The sequence below is a fragment of the Trachurus japonicus genome, chromosome 17 (assembly GCF_045865225.1).
Source record: "Trachurus japonicus isolate A0001 chromosome 17, Traja_1.0".
In the NCBI taxonomy this organism is placed as follows: domain Eukaryota; kingdom Metazoa; phylum Chordata; class Actinopteri; order Carangiformes; family Carangidae; genus Trachurus; species Trachurus japonicus.
Genome location: NC_140923.1, coordinates 27,638,215 through 27,666,094, shown reverse-complemented (window position 1 = coordinate 27,666,094; position 27,880 = coordinate 27,638,215). Strand labels below are relative to the sequence as shown.

Sequence of the window (27,880 nt, the reverse complement as noted above, 5' to 3'; positions counted from 1 at the left end):
GTGATTAATGCCTCTTTATTTGCCAGCAGGAAGGTTCTGATAGGGATTGTTCATTAGTTGTTGTTTTGTTTTGTTTTATTTTGTTTTGTTGTCTAACTATCCACCTGCCACACTTCATATCACATCAGCTTCACATCTAGTTTTTGCCATCTACAGTTAAGAATAATGACCTGGGTGGTCAGATGTAAACATGCTTAAAGATGATTAAAGATTTAAAATAAATATGGTGATAATAACCTGTATTAAAGAGGTTTTCCACCAGTAACTGATCAGATTTTAATGTGTCTAAATATTCAATTCAATTCAAAACACGTTATTTGTCCCCAAGGGGCGATTTAAAAGGCATGGAGAGCAGCATCAAAAGAACAAAGAGGACATCCAACAACAAATATGGCTACTCTGTCTACAGAGCCTCTGGTTTAGTATGAAGTCAGGTTGTGACAAGGGTTGGGTTGAAGAAATCAGTTCCCTAAGTAGATGCACTCCTGCATATAAACAAACGGCTGTAAGAGACTGAAACAGAGCAGACATGTCTTCAGTGATGTTAGTGGTAATTCTGAAGGCCGACGTGTGGCTGCAACATCTAAAAAGTGAAGACAGGGAAGATCTGGACAGAAGCTCAGGGTCAGATGTGGAGGAGACGCTGTGAACCTGTTCATACACAGTGTAGCCACTTCACAACACACATGACATCTGCTGTGGAGGAGAAAGTCTGAACTGTGAGCCATGTTGAATACAAGGTGTAGTGATGTAACTGTTTTAGGTCCATTCATAATGTAAACACTGATGTTTTTATAATGGACCAATTCACAGCTTTAGTTGTCTGAGAAACTCATTCAGATCCAAACACAATGGATATTGCAACAGAAATATGGAAAACAATATCAGATCAAATTGAATCAAACTGAAGTTAATCAAATTGGGGAACTGATTTGGGACCTTGTGATTAAGAACAGAATCATCAACATCATTAATAATGTATCATTTTAAGGAATTAGAAAAGCTGAAAACAAATAATTAAACTCACTGAAAATCCCATGCAATTGATAATGGTGTGTCCTTTAAGGACACAACATTTTTGACTGATGTTCCTCATGTCTTTTTGACAATAACCTTGAGATAATCGGATCAATCTTTCTTTTCCAGTTGAAAAGTCAGAGTGATAGAGTACAGGAAACAGTCCCGGGCCCTCGGGGTTCTGCTCATGCAGCCTCTCTCAGTCTGATATGACCAGGACTTAACGGTGGCTAATTTTAGCTAAAATTTGGGTCAGTATTGCTGTGTAATTAATGTCAATATATAACGATCAGTCCTGAACAGATCTGCCTCTGAGGCTGTGACTGACCCCAGCTCTGCTCTCTAGCCTGACAATCAGAACTCACAGTCTGAAATAACCAGTCTGTTACAGTACCTGCTGCCTGTGTGTCCTCCACTCTGCGCTCCGCTGTGACAGCTGGACAGAATTAGGACACTGGCATTTTAGAGAGATTTTAGAAAAGCAAACTAAAACTGTAAAAGTGTGGGGTATGTGTGGAAATGATGCCCTCAGGTTTAACATTACACAATGGGTGGTTTTTAATGTTTTACGGGGAAAAAAACAAGAGACTGTGACACAAAGTATTTATTGTGACACTAATGCATTTACACTCTGTTCTACCACAAAGAGATAAGAAGACGTGCATGTTGAATGTAGAGGCCCGATCAGAAACACAGTAGCTACTTCATATCAGGTTGGCTGCCCTGCCTCTTCACACCTGTACAACACACACACACATACTGAGTAAAAGTAGTAAACAAGAAAAAGTCATTTAAATGTTGAATATGGAATATTTATCCTCTTTTCATTTTATGTCTTTTTTAACCTTCTACATTGTTTGTATATCTTATATTAATGGTGTGTTACTCCACATTGTTCTATATTTTAATTGTGTCCTTTGTAAAGCATCTTTGAGCACTTATAAAAGTGCGTTATAAATAAAATGTATTATTATTATAATATATAAAGTATATATGTAAGTATTTTTCAATGTAAAGTTTCTAAGTTATTCTTCCAAATAAACATTTTATTAGAATGGAATGGGACGAATCAGAATGAAAATACATCTTACCTAACCCTAACCCTTACTGAAATTATTATATCATGTAATATTATAGTCAGTGTAAAAGATCAAAGAAAAAGGATTGAGACTGATGGTTGTCCAAACAATCTCAACTCAAAGGCCACTTATATTTGCTGTGTGACTGTAGATGTTCAGACACACTTACAGTAACAGTTAGCTCTTGGCTCAGAGACAGTGGTTGTTGGAGCGCTCTCTAGTGGCCAAATGGTTATAGCTCATGTTCCCTGCCTCCTCACTCCTGGCTGTCACATCCAAAAGAAAAACCACATTCTGTGCAAAAATCACACGCAGGCACATGTGATCACATATGAACAGTTTACATGTGATTTTTGCACATGTGAAATTTGATATACGATATGAAAGCAAAATGTATCTTTTCCAGTTTCAGGAACATCAGTAACTAACAGTAACTGATGTTCATGATGAGTCTTCGGTGTGAAGAGTGTGTGTGACCAGTGGACTGAGAACAATCAGAGCAGCAATGACAGATCTATGTTGACTGTATGTCATCTGCCATGTCATTAAATCTCATGCATATGCAGCATGTTAGACACACACACACACACACACACACACACACACACACACACACACACACACACACACACACACCTCAACATCAGTGCCAATGTAAACTAACAGAAGCTGATATGCAGCATGAGGGCACATCTGAACTGATTCCCATCATGCAGGATCAATGCGACACACACACAGACACACACAGTCAGGAAGTGTTATGTTGTGGAGACGGTTGGATCAACACAGACAGGATGAGCTGTTGATATCCATCAGTAACAAAGGTTTACAAGCAGGACTTAAAGTTGGTGGGAGTGATCTGGGTCGGAGATGCACCATCTCATTAAAGCTGAGGTGGACACTAATTCTTTTGGCATCAATGCAAAACTTCAATCACCTTTTTAAGTGGTTTTAAAACATGTTCTCTTCCACACTCTAAGTTCCTCCATGAGGTGACAGGGAATTGAATCAGTGATGCACTTCATAAAGTGATTATGACCTGGTGAACTCTGAAGAAATTTACTTATGTTTGTATGTAGACAAGTCTGTGAAGGAGGTGAGTGACATAACTGTACAGTATAATACAAACTGGGATTTTGTTTTTCAAAATAAAAGTCCCCTAATTGCACCTGAAAATACAAGAACATGTACAATACAATCAGCAAAGGCTTTGTAAGGGCCAGGAGTTATTTGTAAATTTTTCATGTATGGTTTATAAATGTTACTTTCCATGTCACTTTACTAAACAGGTGGTAAAGGATTCATAACTGAATTACAAACGATGCTCCCACTGGAATGGTTCAGTGTCTGGCAGGACGGTTGCTAAAGAATACTAAAGTGGGCCCCTCCCCCTAACTTTTCCTTTTTTTCCCCTTAGACTACGTATGTATTATCGTTTTTTATTTAGCCTTCTTTGTTTTGATGCTAATGCAGCATTACACTGTAAAAACTCAAGTATCTTAGCAAGAATATTTGTCTTATTTCTAGTCAAAATGTAATTTCTAGTCAAAACAAATCTCATTATACTTAAAATAAGACACATCATATTAAAAGTAGCTTGTTTTTAGACACTTTTTACTTCTTTCAAGCTGATTTTCACTTGGAATAAGTAGAAAAAATCTGATAGTGGAGCAAGTTTTTCTTCCTTATTACAAGCACAAAAAACTTAATTAAGTTAATTTTTAGGTGATGAGTCTTATTTTAAGTGGAAAGAGCTTAGTTTTGACTAGAAATGAGACATTTGGACAAGAAATAAGACAAATACTGTATTCTTGGAAAGATGTTGAGCTTTTACAGTGTACTATGAGTATTAGTCAGGGTCTTACGCAGAATAAATCAGTCATACAAAGATTAGACTACTGGGGTTTTTTATGGGCCCTACTGGGCGCTGGGCCCCTAGAATTATCATCACCTTTATCCCCTATACAACAGCCCTGGTGCCTGGACAACTTTGGGTGACAGGAACAAAGCAAACAATGCATCTGCATACATGACTTTAATAAAGCCTTTGTATGAGTTGGTATTTTATCCCAGCAGGCCTACTTCCAGGTGCGATTGAGGTACGTTGATGAAACATCTGGGTAACACACTACGCATTAGTGAGTGTTTTATGAGGCCTTCATGAACCATTGCAATAGAATGCTGAATAGGGGTATTTTGTTCTAAGATTTCCAGGTGCAATTATGGGGCTTTTATTTTGAAAAAACATCACAGTTCATTATTCCATAGCAATGTAACCCAATATGTGAATGCTGAGGCATCCCTTATGAAGCCATCATGAATGCATTACGAACACGTTATGAAAAGTGTTACCCTGTATCCTAACCCACTGTACATTATCTATTTATTTTTGCTGTAAGTTAGTCCACTCTAAAAGACTGAACACTTCAAGCAACTTTACAACACAGTTTGTACTCAGTACACTCTCAGGCTACAGGGAACTTTTAAGGTGGAATGTTCTCTACCACTAACTGTGGTAAATGAAGATGGACGACGCTCCGTGACATCACCTGGTTTCTGAAGAGGGACATGCAGAGGGACGTCCTGCTCTGAAGACTGCTCCAGTGATTTTCATATGATTCAGGTGGTCATGGGAAGTCAACACACCTGACATATCAGTATGACAGCTGTAACAATTCAATGAGTGTTTTATTGGAGCCTCTCTCTTGACTTTTCACACGACACAGTGGTCAAACATACAGTATGTACAATACAAACATCTGAACTTCATATAAAAGTGTGAAAAGCATCAGCAGTTGGATAAAAGCTAAGGTTGGAAAAAACAAAAAACTCTTTAATTTACAGGCCATTAATTACATGATAATGTCAAGAAATAGCCAAGAAATAACGGTTAATTTCATAGCAATGTCAAAGGCAAAGGTTTACGCATGATTTTCATGCTTTGAATTTTTTGGGAAAGGCCAGAATTATTTACAATTAACTGTTATTTCTCAACATTACTATGAAACTGACATTTAATTCTGGGCTATTTCTTTACATTATCATGTAATTAACGGCCTGTAAAATAAAGGGTTACCAAAGCACCTTATTAAGATATTTACAAAAACTGATTCAAATGGATTAGATACATAATAATATAATACTATAATACAATAGTGTGTTTAAATGGTGAATAACTATTTGTGCCTCTGACATAATTACAGTACTGGACCACAGCTCATTCCATTTAGTGAAGTTTTTATATCAATGTAAAGTTGTGTAAACCAGTCAGAATGCACCTGCATGTTCTCTGACTGGGTCAGCCAAGTGAAAACAACTGAATTTACTGTTACTTCATGATGGCTGCACTGAGAAAAAAAGGAAAACTAAATGATTGAGGAAGATGATAAGATGAAGAATCACCTTATTTGTGAAACCTGTGCAGGTGGCTCTACCTCCCTCGTTTTAAAGTTTCTATTATATCATATTGTGCCTCTAAAACAACAAACAATTAAAATTTCAGATTAGTAGTTTTCCTCCTCGGTGTATTCATAATGCTCCACTGTATTTCTCTGGGTATGGCAACAGTACTGTGCTATATATATTTTAAAGCACTTTAAATAGGATTTTAAAAAATGTCTAATTTACTGTAGGTGAAACTCAGGCTGCTGCTCACTGTTGTGATCACTAGCAGAGGGCGCCAGAGGAGAGCACTTCACCTGAGTCAAACCCTGAACTACTGTGTATGCATTTAATTTGTTATCAACAGTGAAACATACTTTATTTAAAACAGCAGAGGAGTGAATTAAATCACAGAGAGATTGAGACATACAGTGACACACGTGTTTGTTTAACAGTGTGTTTGTGTCCACCTGTATTAATATTCCTTTCCCACAGTGATGACCATTTGACTCGTTAGCTGCTCTAGTGTAAAATATTGTGCGTGATGGCTTGGGTTGTGCTGAGGATCTGAGTTATAATTATGCGGTGATAAGGTGGCTTGAGCAAGAGAGTGGGGGTACCCGCAAAGTCAGAATCCAGTGTGATGGTGGAGGGCAGAAATGAGAGCAGGAGGAGCATGAAGAAGAGAGATGTAGGCAAACGAATGTCATAAACATGTCAGAGTCTAAAAACTGATGACTGTGTCAAAGATATAAATGGTGTGGTGAAGGAGGAAGAAGTCAGTCGTGTCCTGTAGCGTGCTTGGGTCATGTCTGTGTCTTTTCCTTTACTTTTCTTGGGACGCAGCTCGGGTTTTGTTGACTGTTAAAGGTACAACGAGGAGTTTTGGAAAAGCGAAGCGTTTTCACACTACATTTATGAGCCTCCGCGCGCACCGTGAAATTCTTTGACCGGCGCAAGACAGACTCATGTTTTCATTCATCAAGAATTAAAGTCAGAGGTTTGAAGACGATCACATACCGTCGTAGTTCCGACCATAAACGGTGATTCGGCGGCGTTATTCTCATGACTCGCCGCGAAACCGAAAGTAAAAAATAGTGGTCGGCTCGACCAGCATTTCCACCACCACTAATAATAACAAAATAACGACAGAGACAAAACGATATATTTATCGAAAATGGGCCCATTAACAAGTGTGGGTAGCGTAGATTCATCCACATTAACGTGAGACTTTTTTATAACCAAATAGAAACTCCTTGTTGTCCCTTTAAGTGAATAAAACTCTACTGCATCGACCTCTGCTGTGCAGAGGAATGGAGCGTGCTGCATTCATGTGCAGTCGGGCAGATGGCCGTCGGTAACAAACCAGATGTCATTTTAGTCACAGAAGTCGAGAGAAAGCCGGTAAAACGTGGGTCAGGTAAACAATACCACATCGCTATGACAACATATTGTCACGTGTATTGTTTTGCCTCGTGCTGACGGACCACTTGTTTATAGAGGCTTGTTTATGCCGTTACGTGCAGCGCCTGTCATCCGTCTGCCCAATTTCACGTGAATGCAGCATGAAAAATACGATTGTGTTGCTTGCGATATACAACCGCAACGCTAGATGGGAGTAATTCCTACAGAATGTACCTTTAATCTCCATTCCAGCCCAGACACCTCACTAAGCTACAGGTAATGCTAACCAGCTACTGTAGGTGTGTGTCTGGTGTGTGCGTTGGCAGGAAGGGACAGTAGCTCTCACCAAGTAGAGCACTGGGTTTATATACCACTGGAGTTCTGTTAACTATTGAGTCAGCGTCACGTTCACAGAGTGTTTTTAGCCAAATGCATTCAAAATGAACAAACAAATAATAACCTGTTATTGCTTCTTATTGTTAATTACTACGGTGCTGGTAGAACTCTAACCTTCTGCCCATTCCCTCAGTCAATAAAAAAATCAGTTGGTTGCAGCTTATGCACCTTATACGGTATATGGAGTAGCCTCCCATGGCGCTACATATTAAAGAATCCGCCTCCACTGCCACACTTCTTAAAACACACTTTTTAACCCAATGTTTTGGAGAAATTTGAGTTTCCTAATTGTTATATCATTGTCTTTGTTTCCTTTGTCTTTTTGTGTGTTCTTTTGCTTATTTGGCTTGTCTACTCTTTCTCTCTCTTTTGTAAAGTGTATTGAGACCATGCTGCTACCATGGTGATTTTACTAAACTGAAACTGTTACATGAAATCATATCAGTCTGTTTAAAGATGTTACTAGAGACTACACTGATAAACAGTCCTGCCTTCATTACCTGCAGGAAGTAGCCTACTTATTGGAACTTTTAGAATAAGACAAGTATCTTGTCAACAACCTGAGCCCAGAGTAAAACCTGTCTCGTCTCCTATGTGGTAGCCATGATGTTGTCAGTTTTGTGAGAGCAACACAGGAGCCAGTCAGTGAGTTCCAGCATCCAACCACCTGAACGCTTCAGTTCAAGTTGAGCTGCCAGTCGATCACTGTGAGACACTGGTTAGTGCGTGCAGTTAATGGTTTGGTGAGCACCGATCAAGTTCTAGCCACATGCAGGAGTTAGTCCTGTTAGCAGACGGTACAGCAGGGTTTGTGTTTTTTCTGGATCTTCTTGAGACCTGGTCTCACCTGTTTGTCCGTCCGTCTGTCTCCACGTCCCTCTGCACAGTCCAGGCCTCCGTTGGCTGCACTTCCCTTTGAGAGGTGATTGGCCCCTGGGTGGGCGTGGCCCCTCCTCTCCTCGTCGGTGTCTTCACAGTCGTCGAGGACGACCAGCTCGGCCTTCAGAGAGCCCTCAAACTCCTGACTCCTGTCGTCCTGTGCCGTCTGGAAGCCCATGAAGATGGCTGTGATTGGCTCGGTGGCTTCCACGGGGTGGAGGATGGTGTAAGGGGTGTCATCGCCGTAGAGGGGGGAGGGCACTCTGTCAGGGGGGGCGGGGCCACTGTACAGCGCTGTAGGCGGGTAGGACGTCGGGCTGTAACAATAGAGTTCTTCATCGCCAACTGTGATGTAATCACTTAGAGGAATATAATTGGCTGGAGTGTAGCAGAGCTGCGGTTGGTAGGCTGACACTGCTTCCTGGTCATGTGCTCTGGGAGGGACGCAGCCATTAGCTCTGGCTCCGTTCAGCCTGCTGTCGCTCCTCATGAAGCTGTTGCTGTGGTGCACGACAGGCCGATGCTCCTGAACACTGTAACAGTCTCTCACCTGGTAAGAGCTGAGGGGACGGTTGCCGTGGTGAAACCCCACCCCCCTGTTGTTTCCAAAGTGGTCCCCTCCCCTCATGTTACTGTGGTTGTGCCTCTCTTCCTGCCAGCTGTAATGGGCTCCTTGATGGTCGTAGTGATGCTCTTCCTGTGGTTCCCTCTGCCAGATGAAGTCTGTGCTGTTGCTGTGGATGTAGTTACCATGACGCCCTCCCTGGTCTCTGAGCTCACACCCGTCCACTCCGTCCCTGTCGTCAGGGTAGCTATAGAAACAGTGCGCCTCCCTTCTGCCGGGGTTGGGGTGGTAGGGCTGGTAGTTGACTTGGCGATGCACTGTGGCGCCTCGCAACAAGTCTTCCACTTCGTTTGGTGACAGCTCAGGAAAACACGTCTGGTCATGTGACTCCTGAAAAGAGAGAGGGTGCATGAGTCATTATGAGGAGAGGGCAATGGGAGGACGTTGGCCAAAACAGACAAAGTGCAGAGTAAAACAAAGAAAATGGGCATATCATGGGAGCAGAACATAGAATCCACCAGTCGGCACCTACTTGTTTTACATGGTCGACTGCCTTTTACTGCAACAATAATGGCTGTCTGTATCAGGGCTTAGATTTTAAAGGGATAGTTCAACCGCTGATGTGCGTTGCGTTCAGGGACAGTTTTTCAGCAAGCAGACTCTGTGTTTACCTCGAAAACGGCTCCGTTTCGTAACGTTCCATTATTACCTCATAGCGTGGTGATTGTGCAGGTCACAACTTGTCCACAAAAGCGTTTTGGAGTTTTGGGATTTTGTATTTGATGAGTTTGATGAGGGAAACCAAGAAATTCCTTTAGCCTCCATAGCGTAGCTCTTAAGGCGGGCTTACACTGCACGATTTTGCCACGATTTTGTCGTCCCAGACGAGTCACAGCCTAATTTGCATAATCTTAGAGGGATCGCGGGGTCGTGAGCATAATCGGGACGTATGGTTAGTGAGGCTCTGCGTCACGTCCCGACGTCCTAAAGACGAGTCGCCGACCTCCCGATTAATTTCTGACATGCCAGAAAATTTCTCGTCGTGACGGACAATGTATGGGGTCCTACGTCACGATTCTGCACATACGACAAGTTTTTACCATGACAGATTGTTTTAGCACAGAGCACAGAGCCTTTATGAACCTGAATGTGATGCTGAACGTCGTCAGATGGAGTTAAAATGGGCAGACAGAGAGAGGAGGGACAGGGAAGTGACAAGCTGAAGTTAGACCACAGCTGTGACAGACAGGGTGACCGGGTGATGATCAGCGCAGTCCGTGGTGGAAGATCAGCCCGACAAATACACACACACGTACTATCAGACAATCAGTGATTGAGGGCGATTATTTTTTTTCTTGCCGTTACAGTAGGCCTAGTATAAAATAGTGAGCCTACACCAGCCACGTCCACTGTGCTCTGGCTCAGCTCAGCTGACCTGATCAGCTGAACTTTTAAAGTGCAGGCCAGAGAGAGAACTAGCGAGCCTCCTCTGACAGCTGCAGGTGAGCCGCAGGTGAACTACACGTCAGCTGGCTGGAGAGCGCAGCGTCTCTCTCTCTCTCTCTCTCTCTCTCTCTCTCAGCAGCAGCGGCGGCGGCCTTGGAGGTGATGCACGCTGTCTGTCTGTGTGTTTGTCGGTCTGATCTTCCACCATGGACTCTGCTATAGGAACCAACATCAGGAACCAATGTCAATTTGATGTTTACAATCGAGCAATTATAGAGCAGCACAAATCTCAGCGGCATCGCAGGGTAATCGTGGTGGGGAGCAATTGTAGAACGACGTGCAATTAGTGGGGGTCTGAGACTGATCTGAGACGTAGGACTGAAGAGGGAAGCTCGTGCAGTTTGAGATGTGAACAGACGAATAGTCGTGCAGTGTAAGCCCGCCTTTAGCAGCCCGCTGCTCCGCTCCGCTGTTCTAAAAATAGGTTACACCGACAAATAAAGGTAACAAACCTACTGCTATGACTATAGCGAATATGGCAATGGGCCAATTTGCCAAAATGTTGAACTATCCCTTAACCAAGTTGCATTTGTGCAAGTGCATGGCCTTTACTGACACTGACAGTAATCCTTATTTTCTTCTTCACTAAATCAACCTGAAACCTTACAGTGTTAACACAACTACTGTCTGCTCCAAACATCATTTCAAAATGCTAACTATTCTAAGTAACTATTCCAAATGCTCACAACTTCTCTTTGATTCTAATCCAAATTCTATTCAGTCTGGTTTTGTCAACACTCTGTTTTCATTTCATTTCCATTTATTTCCATTATCATTTCCTTTCCTTATTATCACCCTCTCTCTTTATTCACAGCAACTCACACCTGTTGTACAACACGCTGCAGCTGAACTTCAACAGAAATGTCTCTTTGCTTTAGCTTCCACTTTATTTATTTTTTAGACAGGATTTGGTGGATCTAAGTTAAAGCCCTCCATAGTCTGGCTTCAGCACATATTTGTCAGCTTGCTGCTCACCAGTGAAAACATAAAACTGAAGAACATTTGCTGCCACTGTCCCATAACCCTGGAACATTCATCCCCTTGATCTGGCCCCTTTGTAATGGGCCGTCTCATTCTCATGGACACAATCTCACACTAAGGCCTTGGTAGCCTCTGTTCTAAACATTCACTTGGACTCCAGGATGAGTTCATTAGATTTTAAGGTCAAAGTTCAAGGTGGTTGTGATGTTACAAAACATGGCTCTGGGCTTGTGAGCGCTGTTTTCTATATTTTGGCACAGAGTTGTCTGGATGGACAATTACATCTGTCACACTGTGACCTTACAAAACAAGCTTCTGGCCTTACCTCACACACTCTTCACTGACATTAATGATACAATTTAACTCTAATGTCTTTAAAGGTCCAGTGTGTAAAATGGGGATTAAACCTTGATATCTAGTGTTCATATTCTAGATCGCAGCGCTCACTTTCTCACTTGAGCCCACCCCTCCCGTCGGCAAAGTGACGGTGGCCTCCAAGGACAAAAACTTGTTTACCACGACTGGGACGACTGGGAGTATTTCAGGAGCATGGAGCAATGAGGTGAAGATCTAAACCATTTTACCATATGTCTACTGTTTCCTCCTCCTTCTTCTTCATTGGTTTATTTATGAACGTGAAACTCTTTTCCGTTCAGATTTTCCGTTCAGGCTGCCATAAAAACATGGCGGCACAAGATGGCGACACTCTCTAAGCAAGACCCTTGCTATATGTATGAAAGAATAATTATAAGGCTACAAAAACCATACAAATCTTATTTTATAGCGATTATTATACGCTTATACTAATATATTCACGGGTAGCATATTCAGATTTTGCGAATAAACCTTGACAAATATTACACACTGGACCTTTAAAGGTTCACTGTGACATCATAATGTTCAACAAAAACATTTCTGGTCATCATTAACTCAGGAGGAGAGACTTTGACCATTTCCTTTAATGTGGCTGATTTATTATTATTATTATTATTATTATTATGGATGACAGTACCTGTTGTGAGTTCAGAGCATAGACACACTTCCTGCTGTCCTCATAGACCTTGACCCTGTCCTGTGGGAGAGCGTCCTCGGGGGAAACGGGTGCAGTGGAAAGGACGGTGCTCTCCCCGGTCAGCAGGTTTTTACTCACACTGATCTCCATGGCAAACACAGCTGGGAAGACAGGGAGGAAAGTTCATGTTAGTTCATGTTGGTCAAATATCACAACTCTCTCCCCCGCTCATACACACAGAAACACACACTAACACCTTCACAAGGACCTGTGTATTTGCACATATAATGTGAAGTGAATTTACAAAAATTAGTAAAAATGAACCCACTCTTCCTTGATGTGTTGGGCTCAGTGTGATTGTTGGCAGGTGGAGAAGGGGATTCTGTGGCAACCTCTCTGGCAACCTGGACTGGTTCTGTGGGACAAGAGAATCCTGTTAACATGGATTCATCTCTGGGCTCGGTCACATCCAGACAATCATGTCATAACTCACCAGGAACAAAGTTTTCCTGGGCCTCCTGGAAACAAATGCACATGGGTGTGAGAGCAAAGTAACATAACAACAGTAAAGTGTGTGTGTGAGTGTGTGTGTGTGTGTGTACCTTAATGATTTCCTGTGGACTTTTCTCCACTGACTTCAATCTGTTGAGGATGAAGCTCTCATGGGTGGAAATCATAGACTCTTCTTGCTCCAGACGCACCACCTCCATCTCGATCCTGATTGGCCAAAGGAGACCAGGAGAGTCCAATATGTCAGACTGTATTATAGTGCTACTGTAGCTCTTATTTCCGATTGTATCTTGTTCTGTATTGTAATTCTGTTATGAATCTGCTGCTAATATTCTGTTTTCTCTTATATTTATGCAGATAACAATGCCATGCAGCGCTGCATGGCATTGTTATCTGTTTTATAACTGCTGCTAGTACTCTGTCCCCTCTTATTTTTATGCAGGTTGCTATCTGTTTTCTTATTGTTGTAACTGCTGCTAATACTATGTTTTTTCATACACTTACGCAGGTAGCTTCCTATTGTTATCCTTTTGTATGGTATGTCTGTCCGTCTTTAAATGTGAGGACTACGGATGGAAATTAGCCTTGAGCTATATCTGGCATATTTACATGATGTGATGTGTGTGTCACAAATTGTTCATTTTGTCCACGTCAAATAAACAATAAAATAAAATAAAAATGAAAATAGACTAGTGGGTGTGTGTGTCTGGTACCTGTGGATGGTGAGCTGCAGTGCTCTGGCCTGCTGCTGGTCTGACCGCAGGCTCTGTTGCCGTGGGGAGTTATGGGAGCTAGAGTCCTGCAGCAGCCACTGCTCCCTCAGAGCTTTTTTCTGTTTCACAGGACATAAGGACACAGACTTTCAGTCCTGACTTCAGATGATAACGTGTGGACAGACAGATGGGAGTGAGATTATACCCATTCGCCCGCTCCACTGGTGTCACTGCTGACGTTCATAGATTTATTCAAACAGATTACTGTGTGTGCCGAACCTTCAGATGCTGCAGTCTGAGTTTCTCCTGGTCCAGCTCTAGCTTCTTTTCTCTGATGTCTTCCTGAATCCGGTGCTTCTCCTAATGCAGCAGGACAAATGGAAAGTTACAGCTCATATAACACTGTTGATCTCCTCAGGACTACTCTGAGTGTTAGGGCCACATTGAAGAAAATAAAAATTGGAAAAAGTCATACTATTATAAGAATAAAGTTCCTCCCACTGCCTACTACAGTACACTCTCCTCTGCTGCTGCCCTACTACACAACATCATATGATAATAGTCTCATTCTCTATGCATGGATACCTACAGTATAAACTGTAAATGTGACACACACCTGGTTGGTTTAGACTTCCTATTTTCATACAACCAAATATTGTGTTCCTCGCCTCATCCACCACCTCTGAGAGACCTTCACCTCCACCAAGTGGAAAGAGCCACATGGTGAATCTATAAACCATAATAATCTGTATCTACATCCACCACTGAACAATAGAACAGACTCAGCTTCTTCACTATCTCTTCAATGATGCTAATGATGAAACTAGGCTAAAGCAGAACTTCATAGGAGGCTCCATGTTCCTCATGTTAAAGCACTTTATTCTCGTAATATTACAACTTTTCATTTTAAAATTTCAGATTCTTTTTCTTCATTGTGACCTAATATTCTCCAATTCTCACTAACTGTTTAGGTTAATCAAATGCTAATGCAAATAGGAAACACATTTAATAAACAAACACAGAGTAACAGAGTATGACGTTACAGTGATGGCCTGGAGCCGCTCCTTCAGCAGGTCAGATTCCTCCATGCTGCTTCAGGCCTGAGGAACAGGAGAGAGGGAGAGAGGGGGAGAGGGAGGGAGACAGAGAGTTACCAAACATAAAAAAGCCACTCATAAGACAAATGAATTTACATGGAAAGCAGGAAAAACACCATTCATACTGATCTCACTGCACAATACTGAATCCTCTTCATTCTGCAGTGAAGCAGTTATCAAGTGAGACAAGAATTGAAAGGCGACAAAAGAATATTCCAGGAGACTGAACCGTGAGGAAAAGATGAACATGAAGAAGCTGAAGAACACAGAAGAACACTGATTGATTCTCTGTTCAAATCAATCCTGAAATAAAGAATTCAGCCAATAAATACATCCTGCCCATTGGAGGAGACTCAGATATTCCATTCTTCTACACTGTGGAGTCAAGTCTTGTATTTATACCTAGTGGGCCAGGGGTCTATCTGTTGGGGGGGGGGCATGCTGCTGGTCTCCAGCTGTCCACAGTGTATTTCTGTGGTTTTATGATAACTTAATTAACTTTTAGCAGTTGTTTGTTGTTGTTATTGTTGTTGTTGTTGTTGTTGTTGTTGCTGCTACTGTGTTTGTGGTTGATGTTGCAGTTTTTTTTTCTTTCTTATTTTTTGTCCTTTATGGTTTGGTTTTACTTCATTAATTTGTTTGCAATTGTGGATTTGTAGCAATGATTTTGATTTTGTGAAAAAAAAAAAAAAAAAAAGTTTTAGCAGAAGAGAAAAAGCTTTGAAAACCACATCATTCCTTCCATTTTGACTGCTTATTAAACTAGTGCCTGATCAGCAGTGTTGGGCACGTTACTTTGAAAAAGTAATTAGTTATAGTTACTAGTTACTTTCCCACAAAAGTAACTGAGTTAGTAACTGAATTACTACATTATAAAAGTAACAAATTACCAGGAAAAGTAACTATTGATTTACTTTTTTAAATAAATGCTCAAATATGTCAAATTACTTGGACTGGCCCCCGTGTTCCACTGCACAGAGTTTAATGTGGTTTGGTGTACTGAAGAGAAGTCCATGATTATTTATTATAATATTACATCACATTTCTTCAGTACATCCCTCTAGAAGAACACCTTTAACTTTACAACTATTTTGACACCTTTACTTGTCTGCAAATTTCAATCATAAACCTTTATCTTTATCTTATCTCTTTATCTTACCACAACAGCAGGGCTAGTCCTACAGTATGACACCATCACAACAAATAAACTTGCCCCCACCCATGGATCACTGGTGTGTGAATGTGTAGAAAAAAGCCCTGTCTATATAAATACAGCCCATTTAGCATGCACCACAGGTCTGTGGAGTCTTAATAAATGACTCTATTTATTCAACTTTCAAACAGAAAGTGTGTGCAGAAGACATTTAAAAATAGCAGTGCAACTCTTTAGGTTCATTCCCTTGCAGAGGCAGGGTGTGTGTGGGGGTTAGAGGAGCTGTGTGGTAAATATAGATGTGGGTCAGAGGGGGGTTACAGTGGGTCTTCAGAGGTGTATAAAGGGGTGTGAGGGGGTGGAGTGAATTCTTAGATGGAAACACACAAAGTTACTGCTGCTATTTCCAGGTCACCTTCTGCCAAGTTAAAATCCAGCTGACTGGTCACAGACACTTACTGCTGTCTGCTGGACTCCTCAGTCCAACAATGAGACTCAGAGACAAACAAACATGTTCTCACTCACTGCCCGAGGTCAGCCAGGAGAAAAGAGTCTCTGATATGTCCACAGCGAGGCAGCGTGTTATTCTGCCCTAACTCCCTCAAACAAACATGGAGCGTGTTAGCCTGAGGCCGGCGCTGAACTGACCCACCTCCACTCACACAGACTGCTCTATTTACCAAATGAAATGCATTTCTCAATTTGCATGTAAGTGTGAAGTAGACCTGTCAGTCAGTCAGTCAGGAAGGCAGGCAACCAGTCAGTAAAGTAGCCGGTAAACTGAGCTAATCTGCTCATGACTTTGCTAATCTGTGTAAACCATCTGTTTGCCAGCTCTACACAGTGACAGACCACATGGCCAATCAGTGCAACACCCATGTGCTCAGTGCCTGATCATTTTATTTTATGTATATGCTGGTATATAAGTCAGGGCTCCAGTCTGTCCCTAAATGGAGACATTTTGCTGCTATAAAATATGAGACATGCAGTGCAAGTCAATTTTTCATCTACTTGCACATGTGCAGTTCAAAGAATCTGGAATCTGTCATTACAGGTGTCAGGCCAATGTGTGTGAGGATCATGAATGAAAAGGAAATGTGAATATTTGCTTTGATTTACGTTCATTAACAGTGTGTGCCCCTAATTCTTCTACTTGCACCCCTAAAATTTTAAGTTGGGGCATCACTGTGCTCGTTGGAGTCCTGTTAGCTGTGGTGCAGTGAGCTGTGTTACCGCAGCATTTTGTCCAACATGCAGCAACAAGTTCTGAGGGACATTTGACATACAGTATTGTGTGCACAACTTATAGATCTTTTGCAAACAAACCTATAATTATCTTGTGCACACTGAACCTAAAAAATCCGGTTCTGTAACACTGAGGCCCCAAACGTTTCTTAACCGATAAAGACATCATTTACCTAAACATATAAAGGTTTTACATGCACTACTGATGCACAACACCACTGCACCAAGGACTACAGACAGCCATGAAAGAAGAATCTGTCAGTTTTGCACCTCATGGACTAAAAGTGTGTGAATTCATGCACAGAGTCACACTCCTGCTCTGAGCCCTAATCCTACAAGTATCAGTCCTAAATCCTCTGTGGAAGAATATGAGTAATGCACAGTGATAAGGTCACTGAGGTTCATGACTGAGCATCAACTCTAATGTTTGTAAATGTGTTAAAAAGAAAGTCTTTACCTGAGGAGCAGTCCTAAAGCCGGTGTCACCTTACAGGAGGTTACAGTGGAGGCTGGAGGCTCTGGCTGCAGCCCGGAGAAACTGAAGCTTAAACAGAATTAAGGACTTATCTACAGTATCTCCACCTCTTTCTGGTTGTCTTTCTGTGGTGCACCCGCCACCAAGCCCAGTGTGTCAGCTTCTACCTTTCTATTGTTTCTACATTATAGGCCACATTTGCTGGGCGGTGTGGGGTTCAGATGCTGGGAGCCCCTCCTGTCCTCTCACCTGATCTTTACCTGCTAACTATGAGGTACTGTAATGAGGCTGCAGGTTGCAGTGCAGCTCCTTACAGCTGAGGATAATGGGAGAACACTCCACACAAACACACAACACACATGCATAAGACCATGTTCTCTTCTCCTACCTGGCTGCTCTCTCCTCTGCTGCTGCCCTGCCGCCCTGCGCCGCTGCGCTGTCCCGCGGGAAGCTCCAGACCACCCGGAGGCAGGTGGAAGTGGGCGTGGCCACTCCGTGTGTCGCGTTACGGCTGATTGACAGTTTGATGTCCGTCTGTCAGCCAATGGCAATAAGATCTGTGTCACCCCCCCCCCCCCAAAAAAAAGGCCTATGAGCCTGCATGTTAGTAATATCATCAAATACCTCCTAACTGACTGACTGGCGCTGCTGCTGAGAAACCACTCATACTGAGGTCAGATCCTATAGCTCCATAACCCTTCTCTATTTTTGAGAAAAACAAACAAAAAAACCCTGCAAATTAGCCTGCAAAAAGGTCAGTGTATCTTTTGGTCACTGGATTTTCTTTTGATGAATGCGAAATGAAAAACAAAAAACGATTGGTTTAAAGGTAGGGTTGGTGATCCAAAAAGTGATACAATTTTTTTTAATGGGTGTGGTTTTTAATTGTCTTATCTATCTATCTATCTATCTATCTATCTATCTATCTATCTATCTATCTATCTATCTATCTATCTATCTATCTATCTATCTATCTATCTATCTATCTATCTATCTATCTTTTGGCCAAAATGTTTTACAGTAGGCTATCTATAGAGCGATTCGGCGACGTCACCGGAAATCGAACGGCCGCCATTACTGCGGTGACAACAGTCAGGCAGCTGTTGGCTCTGTGCGCGAAGCGACAAAAGAAAGGCCAGCAGCACTCGTGTCCTTCTCATTGTCTTTTATTTCATACTGCGTCGGCGCTTAGCACAGACCGGTTTCGACAACGTCTTCCTCAGGCACACTGAGGAAGACGTTGTCGAAACCGGTCTGTGCTAAGCGCCGACGCAGTATGAAATAAAAGACAATGAGAAGGACACGAGTGCTGCTGGCCTTTCTTTTGTTTCTTTAAGTTGATCTTTTGGCCGTGCACCTCTTTAGTTTGTTCCTGAGAGTTTTGTTGGAGAGTGCGTGTTTTTCTTTGTTTTTGTCTGTGCGCGAAGCGGGCATTTGAATGCAAGTGGACCTTTTCTCTTCCCTTTCTCTTCTGCGAACATGTCCAGGAAGGCTGGGAGGACATGTGCCGTCCTCGACTGCTCTAATATCAGCAAAACACAGCCCCTTACTTCAGGAGGAGTGTCCGTGTTTAGACCGTAACGTTACGTATACAGCGTGTCAACAGCAGCAGCAGCAGCAGCAGCCGCCAGCGACGCAGTCACAGCTGACCTGTACAACCTGGCTACCCTTCTCACCGTTACCTTCACATCGTGTGGACAGTCTGTGAATGTCTCACTGATCCCTTCAATATGATGTGATCATGGTCGTCTAAAAGCCGGTGTAAAATATGTCCGACCATCCGGAGCTCAGGTAATTTTGACCATAAATCAGAGACCTGTAATTGACGTTTTTTCTGATCATCGGAGGCCAGCTGGTCAATAAAATATTCTTGAATATCTAAAACAAAGCAAAAGTTGTTGTTGTTTTTATAATCTTATTCATGTAGCCTGTCCACATGATTAAATATCCCGCTGCTGGCTTGCTAACGTCAGCACGCATAACGTACCGGTATGTTATATCGTTTATGATACAGTTTCTTATCTCCCTGTTACTCTAATCTTTCCTGCTAATCGCTCAAACAAATGATTAATTACTAAATGAATATTGGTATTCATGTAAGATACCTTAATCAGTTACTGGGGGGCACTAAACATCACAAATGCAGCCTATTTATGATGCTGTCATAGAGAATCAGTTTACTATGACTGACACATGTCACCGCAGCAATGGCGCCGCCGCAAGATGGCGGCATACACAAAACGTTCTCCGAATCGCTCTATAAAAGGTGGGCAAATCTGCACTGATCCCTACAGCTATGAAATAGCTGCAGGGACCAGTGCCCGGGTGAAGCTGTTGTCTGTTTAGGACAAATTATATATCAAAACGTGCGTCCTGATCGGGATCGGTGTGCTATTACTTTTCTCAACAGTGTACGAATTTTTCGCGACGTCGCAAAAAATTCGTACTGCGCAAAATTTTGCATTGAAGTCAATGGGACGGGCGGGAAAAGAAGAGCGAAAAAGACCAATCATTGGAGTTTAACAAACGTCTACTGCTCAGGCATACTTTCACCTAGAGACTCCATTTAAACTTTAAACAGTAGACACAAGTCTTGTGTATTGGTGTATTACTCCACGTTTTGATAGGTCATATAGTTTTTGATCAATCCCTGTTCAATGACCATGATCATTTTTGGAGAAATTATGAGATTATAATGGTTGTGTATTGCACGGAATGTTCGTGTCAGAGTGCGTGACATCATCGGTTAGAGTGGGAGAGAGTGAAAAAACATTATGTATTTTTTCTGGATAAACTATCAGCACGGCCACAATTTACACTCTACACACATGATTTTTTCAGAATTTGTAAGACAAACTTGTTATCTCTCATATCATGTGCTCAAAATATCAGAGAGACTTACAGAATTTACAGAATAAGCCTCTGAGTGCGGCCACGTCTGTCCCTGCTCCTCATTGACTCCAATACAAATATTTTCTGAGAAGCAGAACAGACCGATGTTTTAAAACTGCCAGCGTCTCCAAAATATTTACTGTAGAAACACCAAATCGTACCACATTTTTCAGGAAGTCCTTAGAGCAACGTTGATCTGTGTTTTTCTTCTGATTTATATGTTTATAAACACAGACACAGCTAAATCAGACTGACACAGGATGCAGCTCATAACATGTGTCAAGTCAGTCACACACACACAGACTCTAGAACCAGCTTCATGTGATTACAGTTACAGACACACACACACACATCAAAACACACAGGTAACATACAAATGCGCGCGGAAGCGCGCACTCCTCTCCCACACTAACACACACAGGTAACTTCATGTGATTACACACACACACACACACACACACACACAGTTAACCTAATGTGGTTACAGCTCCTCCATATCAGTGCTTATAGAAAGATGATCATGTGTCTGTCTGATCAGCTCTGTCTTGACCTTAAGATCGTGGGTTTGATTCTCATGTTGACAGAGATGGCAAAACCGGCAGTAGCCCCGTGGGCGTTTCAAAATTTCCCCAGAGGAATGGAACATAATGTTTTTTGTGTATGTCATTTTGGTTTTACAGTTGTAGTACTTACATAATTACAATTTCGTGCAATATCTACACACTTCTGCTTGTGCATCTGGGTGTAATGGGCATCGTGCAATACAACATGGCACTTTAAACTGATGTGCACTTTAGGGCCTTGTGCAATACTATCTAGCACTTACATTCTTATAGGGCATCATGCAATACAACTGGTACCTATGCACTCCTGCACTTTAGCACTTATCATTTTAACCCAGCACTTATGCACTTTATCTCCCAGAAACTCTTATGGTCCTCCTACCCATGGAACGTGTTTGCCAATATGTTTTACAATTTACACTGTCATAGTCGTCTTGTTGTCTTTTTGTTGTCTACATTATCATGCGTATTGTCATTGAACTGTTTTTATGTTTATGGGACTCCGGATGTAAATTAGCACCTTGCTACAATTCGGGACAGTTAGTGAAGCTGCACAGTGACATGTGACAGTATCGCAGAAAGCTGTGTCATTCACATTGTGATTACAATGATTCACTGAAGAAGTGTTGCGTGGCTTCAGAGAGAAGTGGCTACTGTATCTGAGTAGGGCTCCAAAGACAATTTAGCCTACAGAACCACAGACACAGTACTGTAGTGCTCAATGGCGCTCTTGTCTTGAAAATGACACAACATTCAGTGTCAAAAAAAATTTTTTTTTAAAGGTACATTATTTGTAACATATACAGCTAGTACAGTGAAATTCTTTCTCTGCATTTAACCCATCCCTGAGGAGCAGTGGGCAGCCACGGTGCAGCGCCTGGGGACCAACTCCAGATTATGAGCCAGTGCCTTTGGTCAGGGGCACTGACTGGAGGATTAACCTAGCCGACATGTTTTTTTTTTTTAGTGGTGGGGGAAACTGGAGGAAACCCACGCAGACACGGGGAGAACATGCAAACTCCACACAGAAAGGACCTGGGCGGCCGGGGATTCGAACCCAGGACCTTCTTGCTGTGAGGCAACAGTGCTAACCACTGTGCCACCGTGCCGCACATGAAAATGAAAACAAACATATGAAAACAAACTTATGTTGACTTGCATTTGGTGCCATTGTGCCTTTCAAGATGCAGTAGGATATTTCACTCATCTGCTTGAGTTCATGTCCTGGAAACAGTGGGTTAAAATACTGTTGACTTCACTGGTTTTCTTGTTGATGTGAGGGCAGTTTCTGTGTCCTTGTTTCGACTGAAGTCTTTTTCAATGTCATGACATTGAAAAAGACTTTGGTCGAAATGTCTGTGCTTGCCTGTCCTGCAATAAAGAATCATCAAAAGGATATTGAGAGTGTGCTGGCTTTTTCTCCCCTCTCAGACTAATGTTATTTTGTACATTTTCTCTGATACAAATAAACTTGTTAAACTAAACTAAATAACAAAGAAATACAGAAAAATACAATTACATGCATTGAACAATCATGTCATTTAATATTTAATATAAGAGAGAGAGAAAGAAAGAAATAGAGAGAGGGATAAAGAGAGAAATAAAGTAATAGTAATAATTGTAAGGGGAAAGGGGAGGGGGGGAAATATTTAGGACCCAAATGACGATGAAGTCAGATGGAGGACCATATTGAAATAATAGGAAATTCTTGGTTCACATATTATGTTGACATCATGACCTCAACCCAACAGGAAGTCAGCCATTTTGAGAGAGATATATATAATAGATAGCTAGTGTACTGATCTTCACTGCTTTTGCTGCAGCATCTTCACTGCTTTTCTCAAGTAGCCTACTTGTGGATTTGTGCCATCATTCAATTGTTGCTAATTTAACATACGTAAATGTATTATTTTATGTATGTTATCAAGAACATGCCATTCTCTCTCCTCATTGGATAAAGGTTGTAGGATACAAGAAAGTATACAAGAAGTTTTCTCCTCGGCTTACAGCAGAGCAGAGTGACTGACAGACCCATGTTTCGGACCAAACACTTTATGTAAGTGATTGCTGTCGGAAGATATAACTATTTAAGACTTATATTAACACAAACATTCCGCTTACTTCTGCTTTAATTTATGTATGTTATCAAGAACAACAAAATGAACAGAACAGATTTTTTTTTTAAAAACGAAATAGGTGGGAGAAACCAGACTTCCTGGAGAAAACCCAATCTTGTCACTGAATCCATTCATTTCTAGCAAGAGAGGAGTTGTTCAGGTGGCAGGGGATGAAGGGTAAAGGGAGGAGGGTAGCAGTTAGAAAGTGGGAGGGAGCAGTTGAGGGGAGGGGTTTCTATTCCTCCACTGTCCTTTCTCTTGCTCTCCTCTGTCTCTCCTCTCTTTCTCTCCTCTCCCTCTTCTCGTTCTGTTTTCTCCTCTCTTTCTCTTTTCTCTTGTTCTTTTCTTTTTTTCTGTCTTTTCTTATTGTTAGGGATACAAATACCTCTAGACTTGGGCAAATTTTATCATGAGCAGTTCTGTTTTATCCAATTTTGCTGTAAATTTTTAGTTTACACAGTGCTAAACCTAATCTCACATTTGTGATTTTCAAAGTGCAACAGTTTGAGGGAAAATCTTTTCCTCTCGTGTAACAGCTCCGCTACTGCTGTTGGTGGCAGGTCAGTGACAGGTCAGTTTATTTTTTTTTTAAAAAGGGAAAAAAAGTCCATTATGTGATTATGTGAAGACATACACAGAATTTTTGAACATGAAATGTTCTGTTCTGGCCAACTGAGGACAGTCTGCGTGAGACAGTGTGTGCCAGTATTTGAGCGTTGTTATCATATTGTTTATTGCAAAAACAAAAGTCAATGTCATGGCAGAGAATGGAGTGAGATGTGTTATCCGTGTACTCAGGCGCACGCGCACACACACACACACACACACACACACACACACACACACACACACACTGTTCTGTTGATGTAGTAGTTGCAATAAAGTCGGTCTGCAGCAGATGGGAGCATTGCATCATTTCTAGGCTGTAGAGTAGTAGCAGTTAACAGCTGACATTATCCATTATCATTTCCTATTGTGTCTGAAGATTTCAGCTTTTTTTTTTTTGGAATGATTGAAGTTTCATGTATCTCGTGGGTTACAGTATATGTTATCTTTTTATGTTTGTATCTGATGAAATGCTGTGGCTATTGTTGTCATCTCCACCATGTACACCCATAAATGAGGTGATGATGACAATGATGACACTTACTGTATAAGGCCAGTCACTGTGCACTGTTTGCATCACTCACTCACTCACTCACTCACTCACTCACTCACTCACTCACAGGGGCGGGTCCAGAGTATTTTCTGGTGGGGGGCACAGGGGTTAACAAGAGTGAATTTGGGGGGGGGGCACCCAAAAGTAACAAAAATGAAGACTGCCACTGATCGTTGTCTTGAATATTTATATTGTACAGTTACACACTGTTGTTTACAGTATGTCTTCATCTTGCTATTGGCCACATTGAATCTTTCACATTGTAAGGAAGATGCCTGTGATGTTTTCATTTTCCACTTGTCAATATTAAAATTATAGTCAATCAATAATCAACTCTTGTAAATAAGAGTTTTAGCAGAATAAGCAACACAATACATTTTCACAGTGAACAGAAATATCTAACCCTAACCCCCATATGCTTAGCCAGTAGTTAGAGCTCAACTCTGAACAATAAACATGTCAGTGTTTTGTGTAACAGGTCAGTCAATGTACAGAATAACCAGAACAAGCATGACTCAAATGGTGAAATTGAGAACAGTAACAATCTTACACAGTTTTCTTTATTTACTAGACAGAACACTGGGATATTTGCTTTACAGAGTTTATTAAGAGCCTTGGTCAGAAGTTAGTGCTTGTCGCTCTGTACAGTGAACAGCAGTGGTGAAGGGCTTTACACAGTGATTGACATGACTACAAGTCAGTGACCATTGGGGGCATACAGGGTGGCCAATCAGATTGCAGGGGGGGCAGGTGCCCCCCTGTGCCACCATGGAAGACCCGCCCCTGCTCACTCACTCACTCACTCACTCACTCACTCACTCACTCACTCACTCACTCAAGCAAATCATGCATCACAAAAAACGTATATATAATTATGAAGAAAGTAATATTTACATCAGCAAATCAGCAATCAGCAAAACACAAAGATATACAGTAGACCAGGCCAACTGAGGAAGTTTGTGTCTGACATGTGATTTATTAAATATAGTTATTATTATAACAGGAATAGCAGAATGACTGGCAAGAGATTAAAAAAGAACAAAGACACTGAGAACAAATACAGAATAAAAATGTATAACCAAATAGTATATAGCATTGTGAGACAAAAACATGAAAGGAAACCATTACAATTAATTAAGCATTAACCACAGATATTAGCAGTAACCAATAATACACTTACAAGATTTCACACAGAATTACTTTGCAGACCCTTAGGAACCTGTGGATTCTATAAAGTCATGGTTCACAGTTTCAGTGAAGGACGCTGTCTATTGCTTCTAAATACTCTACAGGTTCTACATCTACCATCATCCACAGCATAGCATCTACACACAGTGGTATCTTTAGAGTAAACCAATGCATCAAAGTGACTGGTACAGGAATTGTTTACCTGATGCCTGTATTATTGTCAAATTCAACCAACTGCAATTTTTTTTTTTTTTTCTGAATTTGCAATAAACCCTGTATGTAGTGAAGCCTACAAGGGACCAGATACGTGTTCTTTGTATAAAAAAAAAAATGTATAAAAACTTAATTCAAATTTGAAATTTATTTTAAATTTTTATTCTTATTATTTTATTATTTTTTTTCAAATAACACAAGCAACAACAATGGAAACAACCTCAACATATGGCTGGTAAAGATAAAGGTCCAGGTTTGAAGGTCAAACTAAAATTGCCATCAGGTGATAGTCATGGACATCTTGGTCATGGAGAGGGGGCGGGTGTGGGCGCTCATAGTCATGTAACTTCTGTGATAGAGCCCGGGTTCTAGACAACCAAAAGAGAAAAACACCATTCAGTTAAAGAACACATTTTCTTCCTTCCTCCTCAACTGCAACTGGAAAGAATAAAGGTGGAACACCGGTTCTCCTTGTGACCAGCAGGTGGTGGTAAAAATTCTATTATTAAGTCTATTTTTCAAGCTTGTTTTCTAGCAGAAGCTCCTCTTCCTGGTTCGTCAAATTTGGACGAACCAGGGTCTGTCCTCTTCCCAGTTCGTCCAAATATGACGAACCGGGAAGAGGAGCTTCAAGAAGCTTCCGCTACAAAACAAGCTTGAAAAATAGACTTATTTAATTTTTTTCGGGACAATTTCGCATTGCGGGACTTCAATACAAGACGGACATTACATACAAGCAGCATGGAGGTATTTGGATGTTTTTTGGTGTGTCTTTTTGTTACGAAGACAGTTGGTATCCATTTGCAACCGTTATATTGACATGCACTGCTACGCCGAGACCCCCTGTAACTCAGAGAAGCCACGGATAACTCTGAAACTTCTCCCAGCCCTTAGTCGACATGAGGGTGAGTAAATAATGAGTGAAATTTCAATTTTGGGTGAACTATCCCTTTAACACTAGAACTGCTGCTTCCTAAAATGCATGTTTCTTTCAAAAAGTGCACAATTCCCCTTTTTTTGAGGGCTTAACTAGCCTAGAAATCTAGACGCACCCTAGCGGCAGCAAAAATATTTGCTCCGTAGGTGGGTCTAGAAACGAGCCATAGGAACTTTTTGAGTCTCGAACACCGTTTGTGTTCACCAATCACAGCGCTCTATCTGTTTAGAGAGTCGTTGGGCGGGCTTAACGCGATGACGACATACATTTTAATTGGCTTGTCAGGCTAACGTCTACCGGTCGTTTCCAGACTATACATTTTAATGATATAGTCTGGCTTGTCAGGCTAGGGCTTAACCGCTGTACTATTCTGCATTGGACTCCCCTTGGACCCCCAGATGATATATCCGAGTCTGGAGAAATTTGAAGAAATTTTCATTTTTGGCCAAAAAAAAACAAAATCTAACTTGTGGGGTGGTCGTTTTTTTCAAAAACGGCCTGTGTGTTTTTTGGTCATTTTCTCCAAAACCACCGGCCCGATTTCAACCAAACCTTCTGCATTGGACTCCCCTCGGACCCCCAGATGATAATCCGAGTTTGGAGAAATTTGAAGAAATTTAAATTTTTGGCCAAAATCTAACCCGCGGGGTGGTGTTTTTTTTCAAAAATGGCCTGTGTGGTTTTTGGTCATTTTCTCCAAAACCACCGGCCCGATTTCAACCAAACCTTCTGCGTTGGACTCCCCTCGGGCCCCCAGATGATATATTCGAGTTTGGAGAAATTTGAAGAAATTTTCATTTTTGGCCAAACAAAAAAAAAAATCTAACCTGCGGGCGGGGTGGTTGTTTTTTTCAAAAATGGCCTGTGTGGTTTTTGGTCATTTTCTCCAAAACCACCGGCCCGATTTCAACCAAACCTTCTGCGTTGGACTCCCCTCGGGCCCCCAGATGATATATCCGAGTTTGGAGAAATCTGAAGAAATTTTCATTTTTGGCCAAAAAAAAAAAATCTAACCCGCGGGGTGGTGGTTATTTTCAAAAATGGCCTGTGTGGTTTTTGGTCATTTTCTCCAAAACCACCTGGAACCGCCAAGTCATTGACTTTATGGCAATAGGCCAATTTGCCAAAATGTTGAAATATTCCTTTAAGCTCTGTATGGACACTGTAGCAAGGACTGTACACTGATTTCCAAACAACAAATCCTGGATCATCAGTAGCCTCCAGAACAAGGAGGCCTTCAGTGATGGAGACAGGAAAAGCCTCAGGTCTGTTCAACATCAGCTGAGGAGGAGATTAAAGGAGGCGAAGGAGGGATACTATAATCTTAAAAACAAGCTTACAGAGCTGGAGGTGGATCTTGGATCCCTGCTTCATATCCTGGATTGTGATGTGACAAGA

At 41.6% G+C, this 27,880-nt stretch overlaps 2 protein-coding genes across 4 annotated transcripts in view; both read right to left on the bottom strand.

The window, feature by feature from the left end:
* Positions 1 to 1,676: 1,676 nt before the first annotated feature.
* palmda (palmdelphin a) lies at positions 1,677 to 17,859 on the bottom strand. 3 transcript variants are annotated; one of them, XM_085804856.1, is made up of 10 exons: positions 17,802 to 17,859; positions 14,487 to 14,543; positions 13,723 to 13,803; positions 13,444 to 13,562; positions 12,823 to 12,937; positions 12,714 to 12,738; positions 12,549 to 12,635; positions 12,221 to 12,381; positions 8,125 to 9,111; positions 1,677 to 1,754 (listed from the first exon to the last, which is right to left on the bottom strand). In XM_085804856.1, the coding sequence occupies exons 2-10, from the start codon at positions 14,529 to 14,531 to the stop codon at positions 1,749 to 1,751; spliced, it is 1,626 nt and encodes a 541-aa protein (XP_085660982.1). In that variant the 5' UTR covers positions 14,532 to 14,543; positions 17,802 to 17,859; the 3' UTR covers positions 1,677 to 1,748. The 3 variants fall into 3 exon arrangements, with proteins under 3 accessions (XP_085660982.1, XP_085660981.1, XP_085660980.1); XM_085804855.1 differs by lacking the exons at positions 1,677 to 1,754; positions 17,802 to 17,859 and adding an exon at positions 14,666 to 14,694 and having other exon boundaries at positions 7,851 to 9,111; XM_085804854.1 differs by lacking the exon at positions 1,677 to 1,754 and having other exon boundaries at positions 7,852 to 9,111.
* Positions 14,538 to 27,880, bottom strand: part of plppr5a (phospholipid phosphatase related 5a) — a 27,226-nt gene continuing 13,883 nt past the window's right edge. The window contains exon 6 of the mRNA XM_085805958.1: positions 14,538 to 14,543. Coding sequence (XP_085662084.1) covers positions 14,538 to 14,543 — 6 coding nt within the window. The remainder of the gene's footprint in view (positions 14,544 to 27,880) is intronic.

Bases quoted from the DNA above. Each gene is read 5' to 3' on its own strand.
- palmda (XM_085804854.1), bottom strand. From the start codon at position 14,531: ATGGAGGAATCTGACCTGCTGAAGGAGCGGCTCCAGGCCATCACT. The intron at 13,804-14,486 runs GTAACGTCATAC...CTGCTGCATTAG, and splicing joins AGCGGCTCCAGGCCATCACT to GAGAAGCACCGGATTCAGGA. The intron at 13,563-13,722 runs GTTCGGCACACA...CCTGTGAAACAG, and splicing joins TCAGACTGCAGCATCTGAAG to AAAAAAGCTCTGAGGGAGCA.